The 16,531-nt window shown below is 48.3% G+C and overlaps 1 protein-coding gene across 4 annotated transcripts in view; it reads left to right on the forward strand.

The window, feature by feature from the left end:
• Positions 1-16,531, forward strand: part of XRCC1 (X-ray repair cross complementing 1) — a 37,410-nt gene that overhangs the window by 7,207 nt on the left and 13,672 nt on the right. For 3 of the 4 annotated variants that reach the window (XM_063620956.1, XM_055249317.2, XM_055249313.2), the window contains one exon: positions 13,485-13,595. In XM_063620956.1, coding sequence (XP_063477026.1) covers positions 13,485-13,595 — 111 coding nt within the window. Of the gene's footprint in view, positions 1-1,821; positions 1,861-13,484; positions 13,596-16,531 lie in introns of those variants that run through there. The other variant, XM_055249314.2, reaches the window with a different exon arrangement.

A 16,531-nucleotide genomic window follows, 5' to 3' on the forward strand; every position in this document is an offset into this window, starting at 1 on the left:
ATGAACCATTGTTCCTGGCCTGGGGGCTGCTTTATGACTATAAGGAGCAGAACACTCTGTGGATAGTGCTAGGGTGAAGGAAAAATTAACCTTTTGTGAATGGGCAGTCATTCAGCAAATATCCACTACTCTCCCTCCCACTGGAGGGGGAGTATATTTCCCTGCTCCATTGATGGGTTTGACCATATGATTTACTTAATGGAATTTCAGCACATCTAACTTCAGCAAGGGCCTTAAATGCACTTGGCTTTTGTGTTCCCATAAGAACATTTGCCAGGTTACTGCTAATCCCAGAAAACTGTGGAATCTCATGGAAGAGACCTGAATCCTCCCAAACTGCAGCCAAAGCAGCCATCCCACGAACTCTTATAAGAATGCTTGTTGGTATAAATCTCAGTTTTCATGTTGGGAGGTCGAGGTGGGTAGATCGCTTGAACCCAGGAGTTTGAGACCAGCTGGGTAACATGGGGAAACCCTATCTCTATGAAAAAATACAAAAAAATAGCTGGGCATGGTGGCGCATGACTGTAGTCCCAGCTACTAGGGAGGCTGAGCGGGGAGGATCGATTGAGCCCATAAGGTTGAAGCTGCAGTGAACTGTGATGGTTTCATTGCACTCCAGCCTGGGAGACAGAGTGAGACTGTGTCTCAAAAAAAAAAAAAAAGTCTCAGTTTTAGGATTATTTGTTACACAGCATTATTACAGTGTAAGTTAATACAACTTAGTTGTTTTAAACCACTGAGATTAGGGACTCCTTTGTTACTGTAACATCATCTAGTCCATCCCAATTGATGTCAGTGTTTAGTGCCGTCAACTAATGGCCTCCACTTCCCAGGTTCAAGTGATTCTCATGCCTCAGCCTTCTGAGTAGTTGGAATTTACATGCCTGGCTAATTTTTGTATTTATAGTAGAGACCGAGTTTCACTATGTTGGCTAGGCTAGTCTTTTTTTTTTTTTTTTTTTTTTTTTGAGACGGAGTCTCGCTCTGTTGCCCAGGCTGGAGTGCAGTGGCGCAATCTCGGCTCACTGCAAGCTCCGCCTCCCGGGTTCACGCCATTCTCCTGCCTCAGCCTCTCCGAGTAGCTGGGACTACAGGCACCCGCCACCACACCCAGCTAATTTTTTTTTGTATTTTTAGTAGAGACGGGGTTTCACCGTGGTCTCGATCTCCTGACCTTGTGATCCGCCCACCTCGGCCTCCCAAAGTGCTGGGATTACAAGCGTGAGCCACCGCGCCCGGCCAGCTAGGCTAGTCTTGAACTCCTGACCTCAGGAGTTCAAGGCAAATGATCACCAAATGCAAATTTAAGTGATCCACCCACCTTGGCCTCCCAAAATGTTGGGATTACAGGCATGAGCCACCGCACCTGACCTCAGTCTTTTAAACTGTGATAGATACAGGTTGCTGACGGTTTTAGTCTTGAGATCTAGATTCAAGCCCCCAGCTCTTCCTCTTACTCGGTGACCTCAAGCAAATTGTTTCATTTCTCTAACCTGTTTTCTCATGTGTCCATTGGGAATAATAACATCCAAGCCCGGAGTTGTGAAAATTCGGTGACATAATGTCTGCACAAGTGCTCTGTCAACATGTAGGTGTTTGTGTAGAGGGAGGGATTCATGTTTTTATTACTTAGTGGGTGATGATTCCACTGGGCTCTGTTATGATCAAGTGACTCCAGGGAAGTCACATTTCATTCTGTTACCCCAGTTGCTGTGGAAACAGAGTGACTGGAGGCAGAAGAGACAGAACCTGTCTCTGGCCTGGGAGAGACTGAGGGAGTATTGCAGCTGTCACCAACATGGTAGACCCCAGAGGGAGCAGCTTGGGGAGGTGATGTGTTTCAATTGGGATGTCCAGGTTTGATGTGACTTCGGGACATTCAAGGGGTGGCATCCAGGAGGCAGTTGGGGATCACATGTGGAGCTGGAGACAGAATGTGTGGAAGTTGTCAGTGCAGGGAAAGAACCTGTAGACTCAGGAGTAGATGATGGATTTATTTGTTCATTCACTCATTTATTTAGTCAAGTATTTATTAAGTGCCTTCTGTAGGCCAAGCACTGTTTTAATACAGCAGTACACAGCAGAAGACAAAAAATATTCACTCTCAGTGGGGTGCAGTAGCTCACGCCTATAATCCCTGCACTTTGGGAGGCCAAGGTGAAGGGTCATTGAGCCCGGCAGTTCGAGACCAGCTTGGGCAACACAGGGAAACCTCATCTCTACTAAAAATACAAAAATCTACCAAGCATGGTGGCCCATGCCTGTAGTCCCAGCTACTCCAGAGGCTGAGACGGGAGGATCACTTGAGCCTGGAAGATCAAGGCTGTAGTGAGCTGTGATCGCACCATTGCGCTCCAGCCTGGGCAACAGAATGAGATGCTGTCTCTTAAAAACAAAAGAAATTCAGTCTTGTGGAGCTTTCACGTTAGTAGGGAAAGACTGACAATGAGTCAGTAAAACATATGTTGGATGATGAGTGCTGTGGAGGAACTTAATGAAGGGGAATGAGAGTGCCCCGGCTGGAGCTGGAGCAGTGGCAAGGATTTTTATTTAAATAGGGTCCGGGAAGGCCTCCCTGAAAATGGGACGTTTGAGCAACATGAGCTATGTATGTATCCAGGGAAAAGACCCTGAAGCTGGCCTGTGACAGCAAGGAGGCCAGTGTGGCTGGGGTGGAGTCAGCCAGGGGGAGAGAGGTAGGAGATGAGGTAACAGGGTGGGACTGGGAACCCCTAAAAAACCCCTTAAGGCCTGGAAAGCCATTGAAAGGACTTGAGCTTTTACTCCGGGTGAGATAGGAGCCACCGGAGGGCTCCGAGCAGAGGAGGGACAGGATCTGCCTTAGGCCTTCACAGGATCCTGCTGGCTCCATGTTGACAGTCAGCTGCAGGGGCCACACACAGGAGTGGGAGACCAGCATTGTAGCAGCAGTTTTGTTAACTTATTCCACGTCAGAGACCCTTTGGAATGACTGATTGCATCTGGCAATGACTAATTTGTGGGGTTACTCTGGATTCATCAAATGCTAATTTTGATTCTTTTGACATAACTGATAAGGCAGACATTTCTGGCCACCAAGGCAGCAGGCTTATCTCTGGGTTGTTTTGTTATGTTTTGAGATAGGGTCTCACTCTCTTGCCCAGGTTGGAGTGCAGCCGCAAAGTCATGGCTCACTGTAGCCTCAACCTCCTGGGCTCAGGCAATCCTCCCACCTCAGCCTCCCAAATAGCTGGGACTACAGGCGCGTACCACCAGGCCCAGCTAATTTTAAAAATTTTTCGTAGAGATGGGGTCTCACTATGTTGCCCAGACTGGTCTCGGACTCCTGGGCTCAAACAGTCCGCCTGCCTTGGCCTCCCAAAGTGCTAGCATTACAGGCATGAGCCAAGGCACCTGGCCACATCTGTGGGTTCTTCTACTACCCTGCATTTTCTCCTCTAATCATTGTTACGCATCATCTGGATCTTACCACATGGGGCTTAGCCATCTGCTTATGACAGCCCCACACACCTGATTGTTTGCAGTAGCCACAGCAGGCTCTGTTGTCTGTTCATCACCTGCCCCCAGAGGGAAATGCCAAGCTCTTTGCTAACTACTCCTGGGCTAGAGGGGTGGCTTGGACAAGACCCAGGTATAACTCCGGTGTGTCACTGGAGGTGTGTCATTTTTAGAAGAAATGTTCATCAGCAATAGGGCCTATGGTCATTTTTGATTGTCATTGGTTTTCTAATCACTCAGTTCGCCACTGTGGTGTTTTAAATTTGTTTTTACTGTTTCTTGATATGTAACATACATAGAGTGAAGGTATAAGTAAGCGTACAGCTCAGTGACTCTTCGCAAACTGCAGCCCTGTGTTGCACTCCACACCCAGATGCAGCACAGAACGTGCCTAGCCCCCAGCAGTTCCCTCAGGTTCTTCCTGTCAGTACCCCTGCAAGGGTGACCGCTGTCCTGATTGTTAACAGCATGGATTCATTTTGCCTGATTTTGAATTGCATATAAAATGGAATTGTGTGGTATAAACTTTTCTTGTCTGGCTTCCCTTGTTATGTTTGTTCGTTTCATCTATGTTGTTGAGTGTAGCTGTAGATGGTTTATTGTGATTTTTTTTTTTTTTTTTTTTTTTTTTTGTCTGAGATGGAGTTTTGCTCTTGTTGTCCTGGCTGGAGTGCAATGGCACAATCTCAGCTCACTGCAACCTCTGCCTCCCAGGTTCAAGTGGTTCTCTTGCCTCAGCCTCCCAAGTAGCTGGGATTACAGGCATGCACCACCACACCTGGCTAATTTTTTGTATTTAGTAGAGACAGGTTTTCACCATGTTGGTCAGGCTGGTCTCGAACTCCTGACCTCTGGTGATCCACCTGCCTCGGCTTCCCAAAGTGCTGGGATTACGGGAGTGAGCCACTGTGCCCGACTCCTATTGTCTTTTTTTTTTTTTTTTTTTTTTTTTTTTTTTTTTGAGACAGGGTCTCACTCTGTCGCCCAGACCGGAGTGCAGTGGCACCATCTCAGCTCACTACAGGCTCGACCTCCCGGGCTCAAGCAATCCTCCCACCTCAGCCTCCTCAGTAGTTGGGACTACAGGCATGTGCCACTTCACCAGTCTGATTTTTGTATTTTTTTGCAGAGATGGAGTCTCACTGTGTTGTCTAGGCTGGTCTTGAACTCCTGGACTCAAGCATTCCTCCTGCCTCAGCTTCTTAAATCCTTGGGATTATGGACATGAGCCACTGCGCCTGGCCTATTGTCATTTCTGTATAGTATTCTGTTATATTGAGATAACTATTACGGTTTTATTTATTTATATTTGATTTTTTTTTTTAAACGGAGTGTCACTATGTTGCCAAGGCTGGTCTTGAACTGTTGATCTCAAGTGATGCCCCAGCTTGTCCTCCTGAGTAGCTAGGACTATAGGTGCACACCACCACACCCAACTCATTTTTTTTTTTTCTTTTTAAGCTTTTTGGAGGCAGCTTCCTGAGTAGCTGGGATTACAGGGATTACTGACAGGCCACAAAGACCTGGCCATTGTGGCTTTATTATATTTGCTTTCTGAATGGGCATTATATGCATATAGTGCAAAATTCAAAAGGTGCAAACGGGTATACACTAAAAAGAAAATCTCCCGCCGGGCGCGGTGGCTCACGCTTGTAATCCCAGCACTTTGGGAGGCCGAGGCGGGTGGATCAGGAGGTCAGGAGATCGAGACCACGGTGAAACCCCGTCTCTACTAAAAATACAAAAAATTAGCTGGGCGTGGTGGCGGGCGCCTGTAGTCCTAGCTACTCGTAGAGGCTGAGGCAGGAGAATGGCTTGAACCCGGGAGGCGGAGCTTGCAGTGAGCCGAGATCGCGCCACTGCACTCCAGCCTGGGCGACAGAGCGAGACTCCGTCTCAAAAAAAAAAAAAAAAAAGAAAATCTCCCCTCATCCTTTCCATCCCTCCCTGCTTCCTCCCCAACTCCTGCTCCCTCATTCTTCTCTCCTGATGCAACCACCATTAGCAGTTTTTTTGGGTGGTCTTCCTGGGTCATTCTGTACACATACAAGCACATATACCTACCCCCTCCATCCCCTTTTTTTTTTGAGACGGAGTCTCGCTCTGTCGCCCAGGCTGGAGTGCAGTGGCGCAATCTCGGCTCACTGCAAGCTCTGCCTCCCAGGTTCACGCCATTCTCCTGCCTCAGCCTCTCCGAGTAGCTGGGACTGCAGGCGCCCGCCACCACGCCCGGCTAATTTTTTTTTTTTTGTATTTTTAGTAGAGACAGGGTTTCACCGTGGTCTCGATCTCCTGACCTTGTGATCCGCCCGCCTCGGCCTCCCAAAGTGCTGGGATTACAAGAGTGAGCCACCGCGCCCGGCCGCCTCCATCCCTTTTTAAAAAATTCATAGTACATACACTGTTCCCTTGTGTGTTTTTTTTCAAGTAACAATGTATTTTGGAGATGCACACTGCATAAAGTTCTACCTTATTTATTTATTTACTTACTTACTTACTTAGAGACAGAATCTCACTCTGTCGCCCAGGCCGGAGTGCAGTAGTGCGATCCTGGCTCACTGCAACCTCCCGCTCCCAGCTTCAAGTGATTCTCCTGCCTCAACCTCCCTAGTAGCTGGGATTACAGGCACATGACACCAGGCTTGGCTAATTTTTGTATTTTTGGTAGAGATGGGGTTTCCCCATGTTAGCCAGGCTGGTCTTGAATTCCTGACCTCAAGTGATCCTCCTGCCTTGGCCTCCCAAGGCGTCAGCCACGCCGCATGCGGCCTACCTTATTCTTTTAAATGATGCATACAATTGCATTTCATGGCCGGGTGCAGTGGCTCACGCCTGTAATCCCAGCACTTTGGGAGGCTGAGGCGGGTGGATCACGAGGTCAGGTGTTCAAGACCAGCCTGGCCAAGATGGTGGAACCTGTCTCTACTAAAAATATAAAAATTAGCCAGGTGCAGTGGTGGGCGCCTGTAATCCCAGCTACCTGGGAGGCTGAGGCAGGAGAATTGTTTGAACCCGGGAGGCGGAGGTTGCACAGAGCCGAGATCATGCCACTGTACTGTAGCCTGGGTGACAGAGCAAGACTCTGTCTCAAAAAAAAAAAAAAGATTGCATTTCATGGATGTGGAACAGTTTTTTAGCAATATACCTCTCAGGAACTTTGCCTTCCTGTGCCATGTTTGTTTCAGAAACAGTTCATATCATGAACTGTGTCTCCCTGAGAAAGCTGCATGCACACGAACCCAGGCCACAGATGATAGTCATCTTGTGCCCTTATCCTCACAGCTGATACATACTGAGCACTCATCTCTTATTTTGAGAAAAATTCACATAAAATTTACTGTTTTAACCATTTAAAGTGCACATTTCAGCCAGATGCGGTAGCTCACACCTGTAATCCCAGCACTTTGGGAGGCCAAGGCGGGTGGATTGCTTGAGGTCAGGGATTCGAGACCAGGCTGGCCAACATGGTGAAACCCAGTCTCTACTGAAAATACAAAAATTAGCCGGGTTTGGTGGTGCATGCCTGTAGTCCCAGCTATTCGGGAGGCTGAGGCAAGAGAATCACTTGAACCGGAAGGCAGAGGTTGCAGTGAGCTGAGATTGCACCACTGCACTCCAGCCTGGGTGACAGAGTGAGACTCCGTCTCAACAAAAAACAAAAACAGATAGATAGATAAATAAATAAATAAAGTACACATTTCAGGTTTTTTTTTTTTTTTTTTTAGCATATTGACAGTGTTCTTCAACCATCTCCATTCTCTAATTCAGAATATTTTCATCACTCCAAAAAGAAACCACATAACCATTAAGCAGTCACTTCTTATTCTCTCCCCAATGTTGCCCTTGGCAACCACTGATCTACCTTCTGCTTCTCTGGATTTGCTTATTCTGGACTTATAAATGTATATGTGGTCTTTTACACTTAACCTTGTTACACTTTGCATAATGTTTCTGAGGTTCATCCATGTTGTAGCATATATCACAACTTCAGTTTTTTAAATAATTGAATGATATTCCATAAATATACTGTACAATGTTTATTCATCAACTGATGGACATTTATTGGGTTGTTGCCATGTATATATAAACTTTTTTTTTTTTTTTTTGAGATTGAGTCTTGCTCTGTTGCCCAGGCTGGAGTGCAGTGGTGCAATCTTGGCTCACTGCAACCTCTGCTTCCCAGGTTCAAGTGATTCTCGTGCCTCAGCCTCCCGAGTAGCTGGGACTACAGGCGCATGCCACCATGCCCAACTAATTTTTCTGTTTTTAGTAGAGGCGGGGTTTCGCCGTGTTGCCCAGGTTGGTCTTGAACTCCTGGGCTCAAGAAATCCACCTGCCTTGGCCTCCCAAAGTTGGGATTACAGGCGTGAGCCACCACCCCCAGCCTCCATGTATAAACATTTTTATCAGATTTTTAAAAAGTATTTATTTACCTTTTTTTTTTTTTTTTTTTTTGAGGCAGAGTCTCGCTCTGTCACCCAGGCTGGAATGCAGTGGCGTGATCTTGGCTCATTGCAACCTCCGCCTCGCGGATTCAAGCAATTCTCTGTCTCAGCCTCCCGAGTAGCTGGGATTACAGGCGCCCGCCACCATGCCTGGCTAATTTTTGTATTTTTAGTAGAGACGGGGTTTCACCCTCTTGGCCAGGCTGGTCTTGAACTCTCCTGACCTTGTGATCCACCAACCTCTGCCTCCCGAAGTACTGGGATTACAGGCCTGATCCACCATGCCCGGCCACTTTTTTTTTTTTTTTTTTTTTTAGATGGAGTCTTGCTCTGTCACCCAGGCTGGAGTGCAGTGGCATGATCTGGGCTCGCTGCAACTTCTGCCTCCCAGGTTCAAGTGATTCTCTGGCCTCAGCCTCCCGAGTAGCTGGGATTACAGGTGCACGCCACCACGCCTGGCTAATTTTTATATTTTTAGTAGAGACAGGGTTTCACCATATTGGTCATGCTGGTCTCGAACTCCTGGCCTCATGTGATCTGCCTGCCTTGGCCTCCGAAAGGGCTGAGATTACAGGTGTGAGCCACCGTGCCCAGCCTGTTGTTTTCTCTCTTGAGACAGTCTCACCCTATCACCCAGGCTGGTGTGTAGTGGCTCATCTCAACTCACTGCAACCCCCACCTCCCAGGTTCAAGTAATTCTTGTGCCTTAGCCTCCTGAGTAGCTGGGACTATTGAGGCGTGTGTCACCACACCCAGCTAACTTTTTGTATTTTTGGTAGAGACAGGGTTTTGCTATGTTGGCCAGGCTGGTCTCGAACTCCTGGCCTCAAGTGATTCTCCCGCCTCCACCTCCCACGGTGCTGGGATTACAGGCGTGGGCCAGTGCTCCTGGCCAGGACTTTTTTTATATATGAAGAAGAAATGTCAGGGAGTGCTTGTGCATGTTTAAAGTAGAAATAGTTATATATGCAGTAGGAATTGTTCATTTAAAATACAAGCATCTCCATCCTACTACATTTAGGAGCCGTGCTGAATATTGTGGGAGAGGTAAAGATGCTGAGTTTGACTCAGGGATGGAAGGAAAGGAGTTGAGAACAGTGGTAGTATTGGACAGTGCTTTGCAGTCAGGCAGTTGGGTCTGAAGTACTCTGCTACTTATTAGCTTGTGTGCCATGTAAGCTATTGATTTAACCTGTCTGAGCCTCAGTTTCCCCATCTGTGAAACTGGAGTCATAGCAGACCCTTCTATTTAAAGTTGTTTTGAGGCTTCAGTGATGCCCAGCCCACGCTTAGCCAAGTGTGGTGGACAGAACAGTGGTGCTCAAAAGATGTTCATGTCCTCGTCCCCAGAACCTGGAAATATTTTAATGGCCAAAGGAGCTTTGCGGGTTTGATTAAATTAAGGATCTTGAGATGGGGAGAGTGCCCTGGATTATCTGGTGGGCCTCATGTAACCCCCGGAGGCCTTATAAGGGAAAGAGGGAGGCAAGAGAGCTGGAACCAGAGCTGTGAAGGTGCAAGCAGAGCCTGGAGTGATGCCAGCACTTTCAGCAGCTTTGAAGACGAGGAAGGGACTGTGAGCCAAGGAAGGCAGGTGGCCTCGAGAAGCTGAAGATGCAAGGAGACACATTCTCCGCTAGTGCTCCCGGAAGGAAGGAATGCAGCCCTGCCGCATCTAGATTTTAGCCCTGTAAGGCCCAGTTTCAGACTTTTGACCTCCAGATCTGTAAGATATTAAATTTGTGTGTGTGTGTGTGTTTTTTTTTTTTTTTTTTGAGACAGAGTTTCGCTCTTGTTGCCCAGGCTGGAGTGCAGTGGTGTGATCTCGGCTCGCTGCAACCTCCACCCCCCAGGTTTAAGTGATTCTCCTGCCTCAGCCTCCCGAGTAGCTGGGATTACAGGCATGCGCCACCACGCCTGGCTAATTTTATATTTTTAGTAGAGACGGAGTTTCTGCATTTTGGTCAGGCTGGTCTCGAACTCTTGACCTCAGGTGATCCGCCTGCCTTGGTCTCCTAAAGTTCTGGGATTACAGGTGTGAGCCACTGCGCCCGGCCAAATTTGTGTTGTTTTTAGCCACAAAATTTGTGCTAATTTGTACAACAGTAACAGGAAACTCATATACCAAGCACCTGGCACATGGTGATAATTTGAAAATGTTAGCCATGATGATCCTCTTGTGACAGATGGGACACCCAGGCAAACAGCAGAGAAGGGGCTCAACAGGGCCACTTGATAAGGGAGGACAGAGCCAGAGTTACTGCTTAGTAACTCTTGAGTAGTAACTTCTGCGAACGGTCGCTGGGCACATGTTCTGCGTCCGTCTATCCATCCATCGGGAATGCACTAGAGGCCTGCTGTGTTAATGATATTCGCAGCTGACATTTATATAGTGTTTGCTCTGTGCCAGGCAGTATTCCAGGCACTTGGTATGTTATTTCTCATTCTTGGTATGGATTTGAATGTTCTCAACAACTTTATGAGATAGACGTTATTATTGTCCCCATTTCATAGGTTCGAAAACTGAGGCACAAGGGGTGAAATGAAACCATTTGCTCCAGGATCACACAGCAGGAAATCAGCAGAGCTGGGAAGGACAAGACACTGTTCTTGGCCTTGGGGACACAATAGGGAACAACTCAGACACTGTCCTTGCTCTTGTGGAGCTTAAAAGTCTGGCGGGAGAGACAGATGCTAGACAAATACAAACAAAAAAGATGTAACTGTGTAACACCAGGCGGTAATCATGAAGAAAAGTAAAGTCGGGTAGGGAGATAGAGAGTGGCACCAGGTAGGGGGTGAGGTAGGTTACTTATGGTCTGAAGTGACATCTGAGTGGGCACCTGAAGCACAGAAGGCAAACTTTTACCCAGCTATGGATATGTTTGAGGGAAAAGTGGTCCAGACAGGGGGATTGGCAGGTGCAGAGGCCCTGCGGTGGGAAGGAGCCAGACTGTTCTTGGCACAGAAGGGAGGCCGTTGTGGCTGGTGGAAAGTCACCAAGCCTGGCCTGGGGAGCAGTCAGACTGGGACTTCTTGTTTTTTTTTGTTTGTTTGTTTGTTTTTGTTTTTTTTGAGACAGAGTCTCACTCTATCGCCCAAGCTGGAGTGCAGTGGCACAATCTCGGCTCACTGCAACCTCTGCCTCCCGGGTTCAAGTGATTCTCCTGCCTCAGCCTCCCCAGTATCTGGGATTACAGGCGCACACCACCATGCCAGGCTAATTTTATTTTCATATTTTTAGTAGAGACAGGGTTTCACCATGTTGGCCAGGCTAGTCTCAAACTCCTGACCTCAAGCGATTCACCTGTCTCAGCCTCCCAAAGTGCTGGTATTACGGGTGTGAGCCACCGCACCCGGCCCAGACTGGGACATCTCATGAGCCCAGGCAGCACTGTACACTGCCCAGGGCCCAGGGCTGGGAGTGGTGGTGGAGGCAGGGGAGTCAGCAGGAGGTCTGCCAGCCTCAGCCTTAGGCAAGCCCTTCCTCCAACACCATCTTCCTCCTCTAGCACGTCAGTGGTGTGATGGAGGAGCACGCGTGGACTGTCGCCGGCCTGCCTGGGTTCCGGTCCGGCTTTGCCACCCACCAGCTGTGAAGTTACATAACCACTTCCTGCCTCCGTTTGCTCATGTGTAAGATAGAGATAATTATAGCAACTGCCTGGCAGAGCCGTTGCAGGAGAGTAGCTACATGTATTATTAGCAGGAGTCTGGCACACCAGGAGCGCTCAGCGCACTCGGATGTTGGCCGCAGTTGTGGTTATAGTTGTTAATTCTGTGTCATCTCAGCTTCCTTCAGAGGGAGGTCTGAAGGACAAGGTCTGAGGACAAGGTCTTATCACTCTGTCGCCCAGAGTACAGTGATGCGAACATGACTCACTGCAGCCTTGACCTCCCCAGGCTCAAGTGATCCTCCTTCCTCAGCCTCCTGAGTAGCTGGGACCACAGGTATGTGCCACCATGCCTGGCTAATTTTTGTAATTTTTGTAGAGACAAGGTCTGGCTATGTTGCCCAGGCTGGTCTTGAACTCCCAGCCTCAAGTGATCCTCCCACCTCAGCCTCCCAAAGTGCTGGTTATAAAGATGTGAGCCACTGCGCTTGGCCAAGGAGTGAGGGTTATGACCATCTTCCCTTTTTGCATGTGAGGAAACTGCCTCACAGAGATGTTGACTACATCACCCAAGGTTGTGCAGGTTGGAAATGGCATTGCTGTATTTGAGCCCAGGCCTACCTCACCCCAAGTCCAGGCTCCCTCCTCCCATACAGTGGTGTTCCTGTTGATAGCAGTGTGCAGGTGATGTCTAGATGATCTGACAGGGAGGCAATAGAGCAGATTGGAGCATCTGTCATCACCAGGGGTGGGAGAGGGCAGTGTAGGGTGGTGGACTAGGTACCTTGTTTTTTTTTTCGAGACAGAGTCTTGCTGTGTCACCCAGGCTGGAGTGCAGTGGCATGATCTCTGCTTACTGCAACCTCTGCTTCCTAGGTTCAAGAGATTCTTGTGCCTCAGCCTCTTGAAGAGCTGGGACTACAGGCATGTGTCACCATGCCCGGCTATATTTTATATTTTTAGTAGAGAAGGGGTTTTGCCATGTTGGCCAGGGTGGCCTCAAGTGATCCATTGCCTTGGCCTCGCAGAGTGCTGGATTTACAGGCTTGAGCCACTGCACCTGGCCTAGGTACCTTTGAGAGTTGTAATAATGCATCATTCTAGGATCCTAATAAAAGAGCCCCAAACTGGAAGGCAGGACACTTGCCTCAACCTAACTGCCTCCCGTGCCCGCACGGCTCGCATGGCTTTCTGCATCTTTATCTGTCAGACAGGAATGGCAGATCCTTTGAGGTGAGCCCTCCTACAGGTAGCTCTTTTCTTCTTTCAACAAATAGTTGTCTAGCACTGACTAATAATACCTCCTGACTGACAGCAGTTAATTGCCTACTCTTCGCCATGCCCTGTGGCCATTATTTATGTGCATGATCGTAGATATGGTGGTCATTCCCATTTTACAGATGAGAAAACTGAGGCTCCAAAAGGTTAACTGGCATGGTCATACAGTTAGTGTGCAGCACAGCTGGGATTCAAACCCAGGAACCAGTGGTGAGCAAGATCGGACAAAGCCTCTGCCCTCAGGGAGGTTTCCTGGAGTCCTCTGCAATTGTGGGTGAGGGGTGACATGTGCTGTTTGTCTGCATGATGATTTGAATAAAGTTATAACTCTGGCAAGTGCTTACCAAGGAGAGCTCCATGGCGGCGTGTGATAGGCTGACCTGGTGGAGTCTGGAGAGGTCAGGGAAGCAGGTATGTGTGGGGTGGGCGCGTATGCATTCATTCAGTGACTATTTTGTGAGTTCCTGCTCCATGCCATACCCTGTGCTGCATGGAGGGGACACATGGCACCACTCAACCCTGGTGTGCCCCCTCACAGAGTTGGCGTTGCAGGGACATGGTGATCCAAAGGAGATTCATCCTGAGGTCCCACCGTGAGCCCAGAGGCAGAGCAGGCACTGACAGTGGCCTCTCTCTCTGCCCACAGTTGGAGAAGGAGGAGCAGATACACAGTGTGGACATCGGGAATGATGGCTCAGCTTTCGTGGAGGTGCTGGTGGGCAGTTCAGCTGGAGGCGCTGGGGAGCAAGACTATGAGGTAAGCAGGGCTATGAGATGGATCCCATACTGACCTCTGCCCCTCATGCTCACATCACCGTCTCCCCCAGGGCCTGGGGCTGGGAAGACATGGGGCAGATGTGAGTCACACCTGATTGCTGCCCTCTGGAGGATCACCCAGTGTACGGAGGAGACAGAAGGCAGACACAGGGCGGTAAACTGCACATCAGGGAAGAGAGCAAGTTTGGATCATGGCTTAAAATGACACAAATATATTATTTGACTGTTCTGGAGGTCAGAAGTCTGAAATCACTCTCACTGGGCTAAAATCTAGGTGTGGGCAGAGCCGTGTTCCTTCTGGAGGCTCTAGGGGAGAATCCATTTCCTTGCCTCTTTCAGCTTCTAGAGTCCATCTGCCCTCCTCAGCTTGTGACCCTTCCTTCATCAAAGCCAGCACTCCTGTCACTAACGCCTGCTTCCACTTCCATTGTTACTTCTCCAACTCTGACTCTCTTGCCTTCTTTTTTTCTTTTTCTTTTCTTTTTTTTTTTTTTTTTTGAGATGGAGTCTTGCTCTGTCGCCCAGGCTGGAGTGAGTGCACTGGCGCGATCTTGGCTCACTGCAACCTCTGCCTCCCGGGTTCAAGCTATTCTTCTGCCTCGGCCTCCCGATTTGCTGGGACTACAGGTGCCCACCACCACGCCCAGCTAACTTTTTTTTTTTGTATTTTTAGTAGAGACGGGGTTTCACCGTATTGGCCAGGCTGGTCTCGAACTCCTGACCTCGTGATCTGCCCGCCTCAGCCTCCCAAAATGCTGGAATTATAGGCGTGAGCCACTGCGCCTGGCCTTCTTTTTCTTTTGTTCATTTTTTTTTTCTTGAGACAGGGTTTCATTTCCGTTGCCCAGGCTGGAGTACAGTGGCATGATCTCAGCTCACTGCAACTTCTGCCTCTGAGGTTCAAGCGATTCTCCCACCTCAGCCTCCTAAGTAGCCGGGGCTACAGGTGCACACCACCACTCTTGGCTAACCTTTGTTATTTTTTGTAGAGAGAGGGTTTCACTGTGTTGCCCAGGCTGGTCTCAAACTCCTGGGCTCAAGCGATCCACCCACCCCAGCCTCCCAAAGTGGTAGGATTACAGGCATTAGCCACCACACCCAGCCCTCCTTTCTTATAAAGACCCTTATGATGACACTTGGCCTACCCGGATAATCCAGGGGCATCTCCCCCATTTCAACATCTTCAAGTTCATCACATCTGCAAAGTGCCTTCTGCCACATTTCCAGGTTCAGGGATTAGGACGTAGACATCTTTGAGGTGCTGTTATTCTGCCTGTCTCCTATGTTTTCTTCTAGAAGCTTCCTATTTTTAGATTTTACATTTAGATCTCTGTTTCATCTCAAGTGAATTTTCGTGTATTGTGTGAAGCAGGGGATAAGGTTTATTTTTTCTGTATCTTTTTTTTTTTTGAGATGGAGTCTCACCCTGTCGCCCAGGCTGGAGTGCAGTGGCGCGATCTTGGCTCACTGCAAGCTCCGCCTCCCGGGTTCACGCCATTCTGCCTCAGCCTCCCGAGTAGCTGGGACTACAGGAGCCCGCCACCACGCCCGGCTAATTTTTTGTATTTTTAGTAGAGACAGGGTTTCACCGTGTTAGCCAGGATGGTCTCGATCTCCTGACCTTGTGATCTGCCTACCTTGGCCTCCCAAAGTGCTGGGATTACAGGTGTGAGCCACCGCGCCCGGCCCTTTTCTGTGTCTTTTTTATATGTTTGTTGACAATGCTTATTTATTTATTTTATTTATTTTAAGACAGAGTCTCACTCCGTTGGCCAGGCTGGAGTACAGTGGCATGATCTTGGCTCACTGCAACCTCCACTTCCCAGACTCAAGGGATTCTCCAGCCTCAGCCTCCTGAGTAGCTGGGACTATAGGTATGAGCAGCCGCCATGCCCAAAAAATTAAAAAATTTTTTGTAGAAATGGGGTTTCACTACATTGCCTGGCTGGTCTTGAACTCCTGAGCTTAAAGTGATCCTCCCACCTCGGCCTCCCAAAGTATTGGGATTACAGGCCTGAGCCACTGCACCTGGCTGAAAATACTTAAAAAAAAAAAAAAAAAAAAAGACTTCCCTTTTCTCATTGAATCATTTTGACTCCTTGTTGAGAATTAATTAACCATATGTATGGGTTTATTTCTGTACTCTCTTCTCTGTTCCATTGATATGTATATTTTTCTTTACGCCAATACCAAACTGTCTCTTTTTTTAACCATGTATTTCATTTCATTTATTTATTTATTTATTTATTTATTTGAGATGGGGGTCTCACTGTGTTGCTCAGGTTGGAGTACAGTGGCATGATCTCAGCTCACTGCAACCTCTGCCTCCTGGGCTCAAGTGATCCTCCTGCCTCAGCCCCCGAGTAGCTAGTGGTAGCCACCATGCCCAGCTAATTTTTAAATATTTTTTGTAGAAATAGGGTTTCACTATGTTGCCCAGGCTGGTCTTGAACTCCTGAGGTCAGGTGATCCACCTGCTGTGGCCTCCCAAAGTGCGGGGATTACACATGTGAGCCACTGTGTGTACCTGGCCTACTCTTTTTTTTTGAAACGAGGTCTCACTTTGTCACCCAGGCTGTAGTGTAGTGGCACAATCTCAGCTCACTGCAGCCTTGTCTTCCCGGGTTCAAGTGATCCTCCTGCCACAGCTCCTCAAGTAGCTGGGACTACAGGCTTGCATCACCTTGCCCAACTTTGCACTAGTCAGTGTGACAAGGTGAGAAAAAGAAAAAACTATCTTTTTTCACAGATGACATGATTGTCTATGCAGAAAATCCCAAGAGATCTAGACAAACTACAAGGTTTAGTAAGTGAAGGTCACAAGATGAGAAGTCAATATACAAAATCAACTGTATATTACACATCACTTCTGTGGTATTCTGGCCAAAGTGTGCAACCTAAATTAATCACAAGGAA

The sequence above is a fragment of the Symphalangus syndactylus genome, chromosome 17 (genome assembly GCF_028878055.3).
Source record: "Symphalangus syndactylus isolate Jambi chromosome 17, NHGRI_mSymSyn1-v2.1_pri, whole genome shotgun sequence".
Classification (NCBI taxonomy): Eukaryota; Metazoa; Chordata; class Mammalia; order Primates; family Hylobatidae; genus Symphalangus; species Symphalangus syndactylus.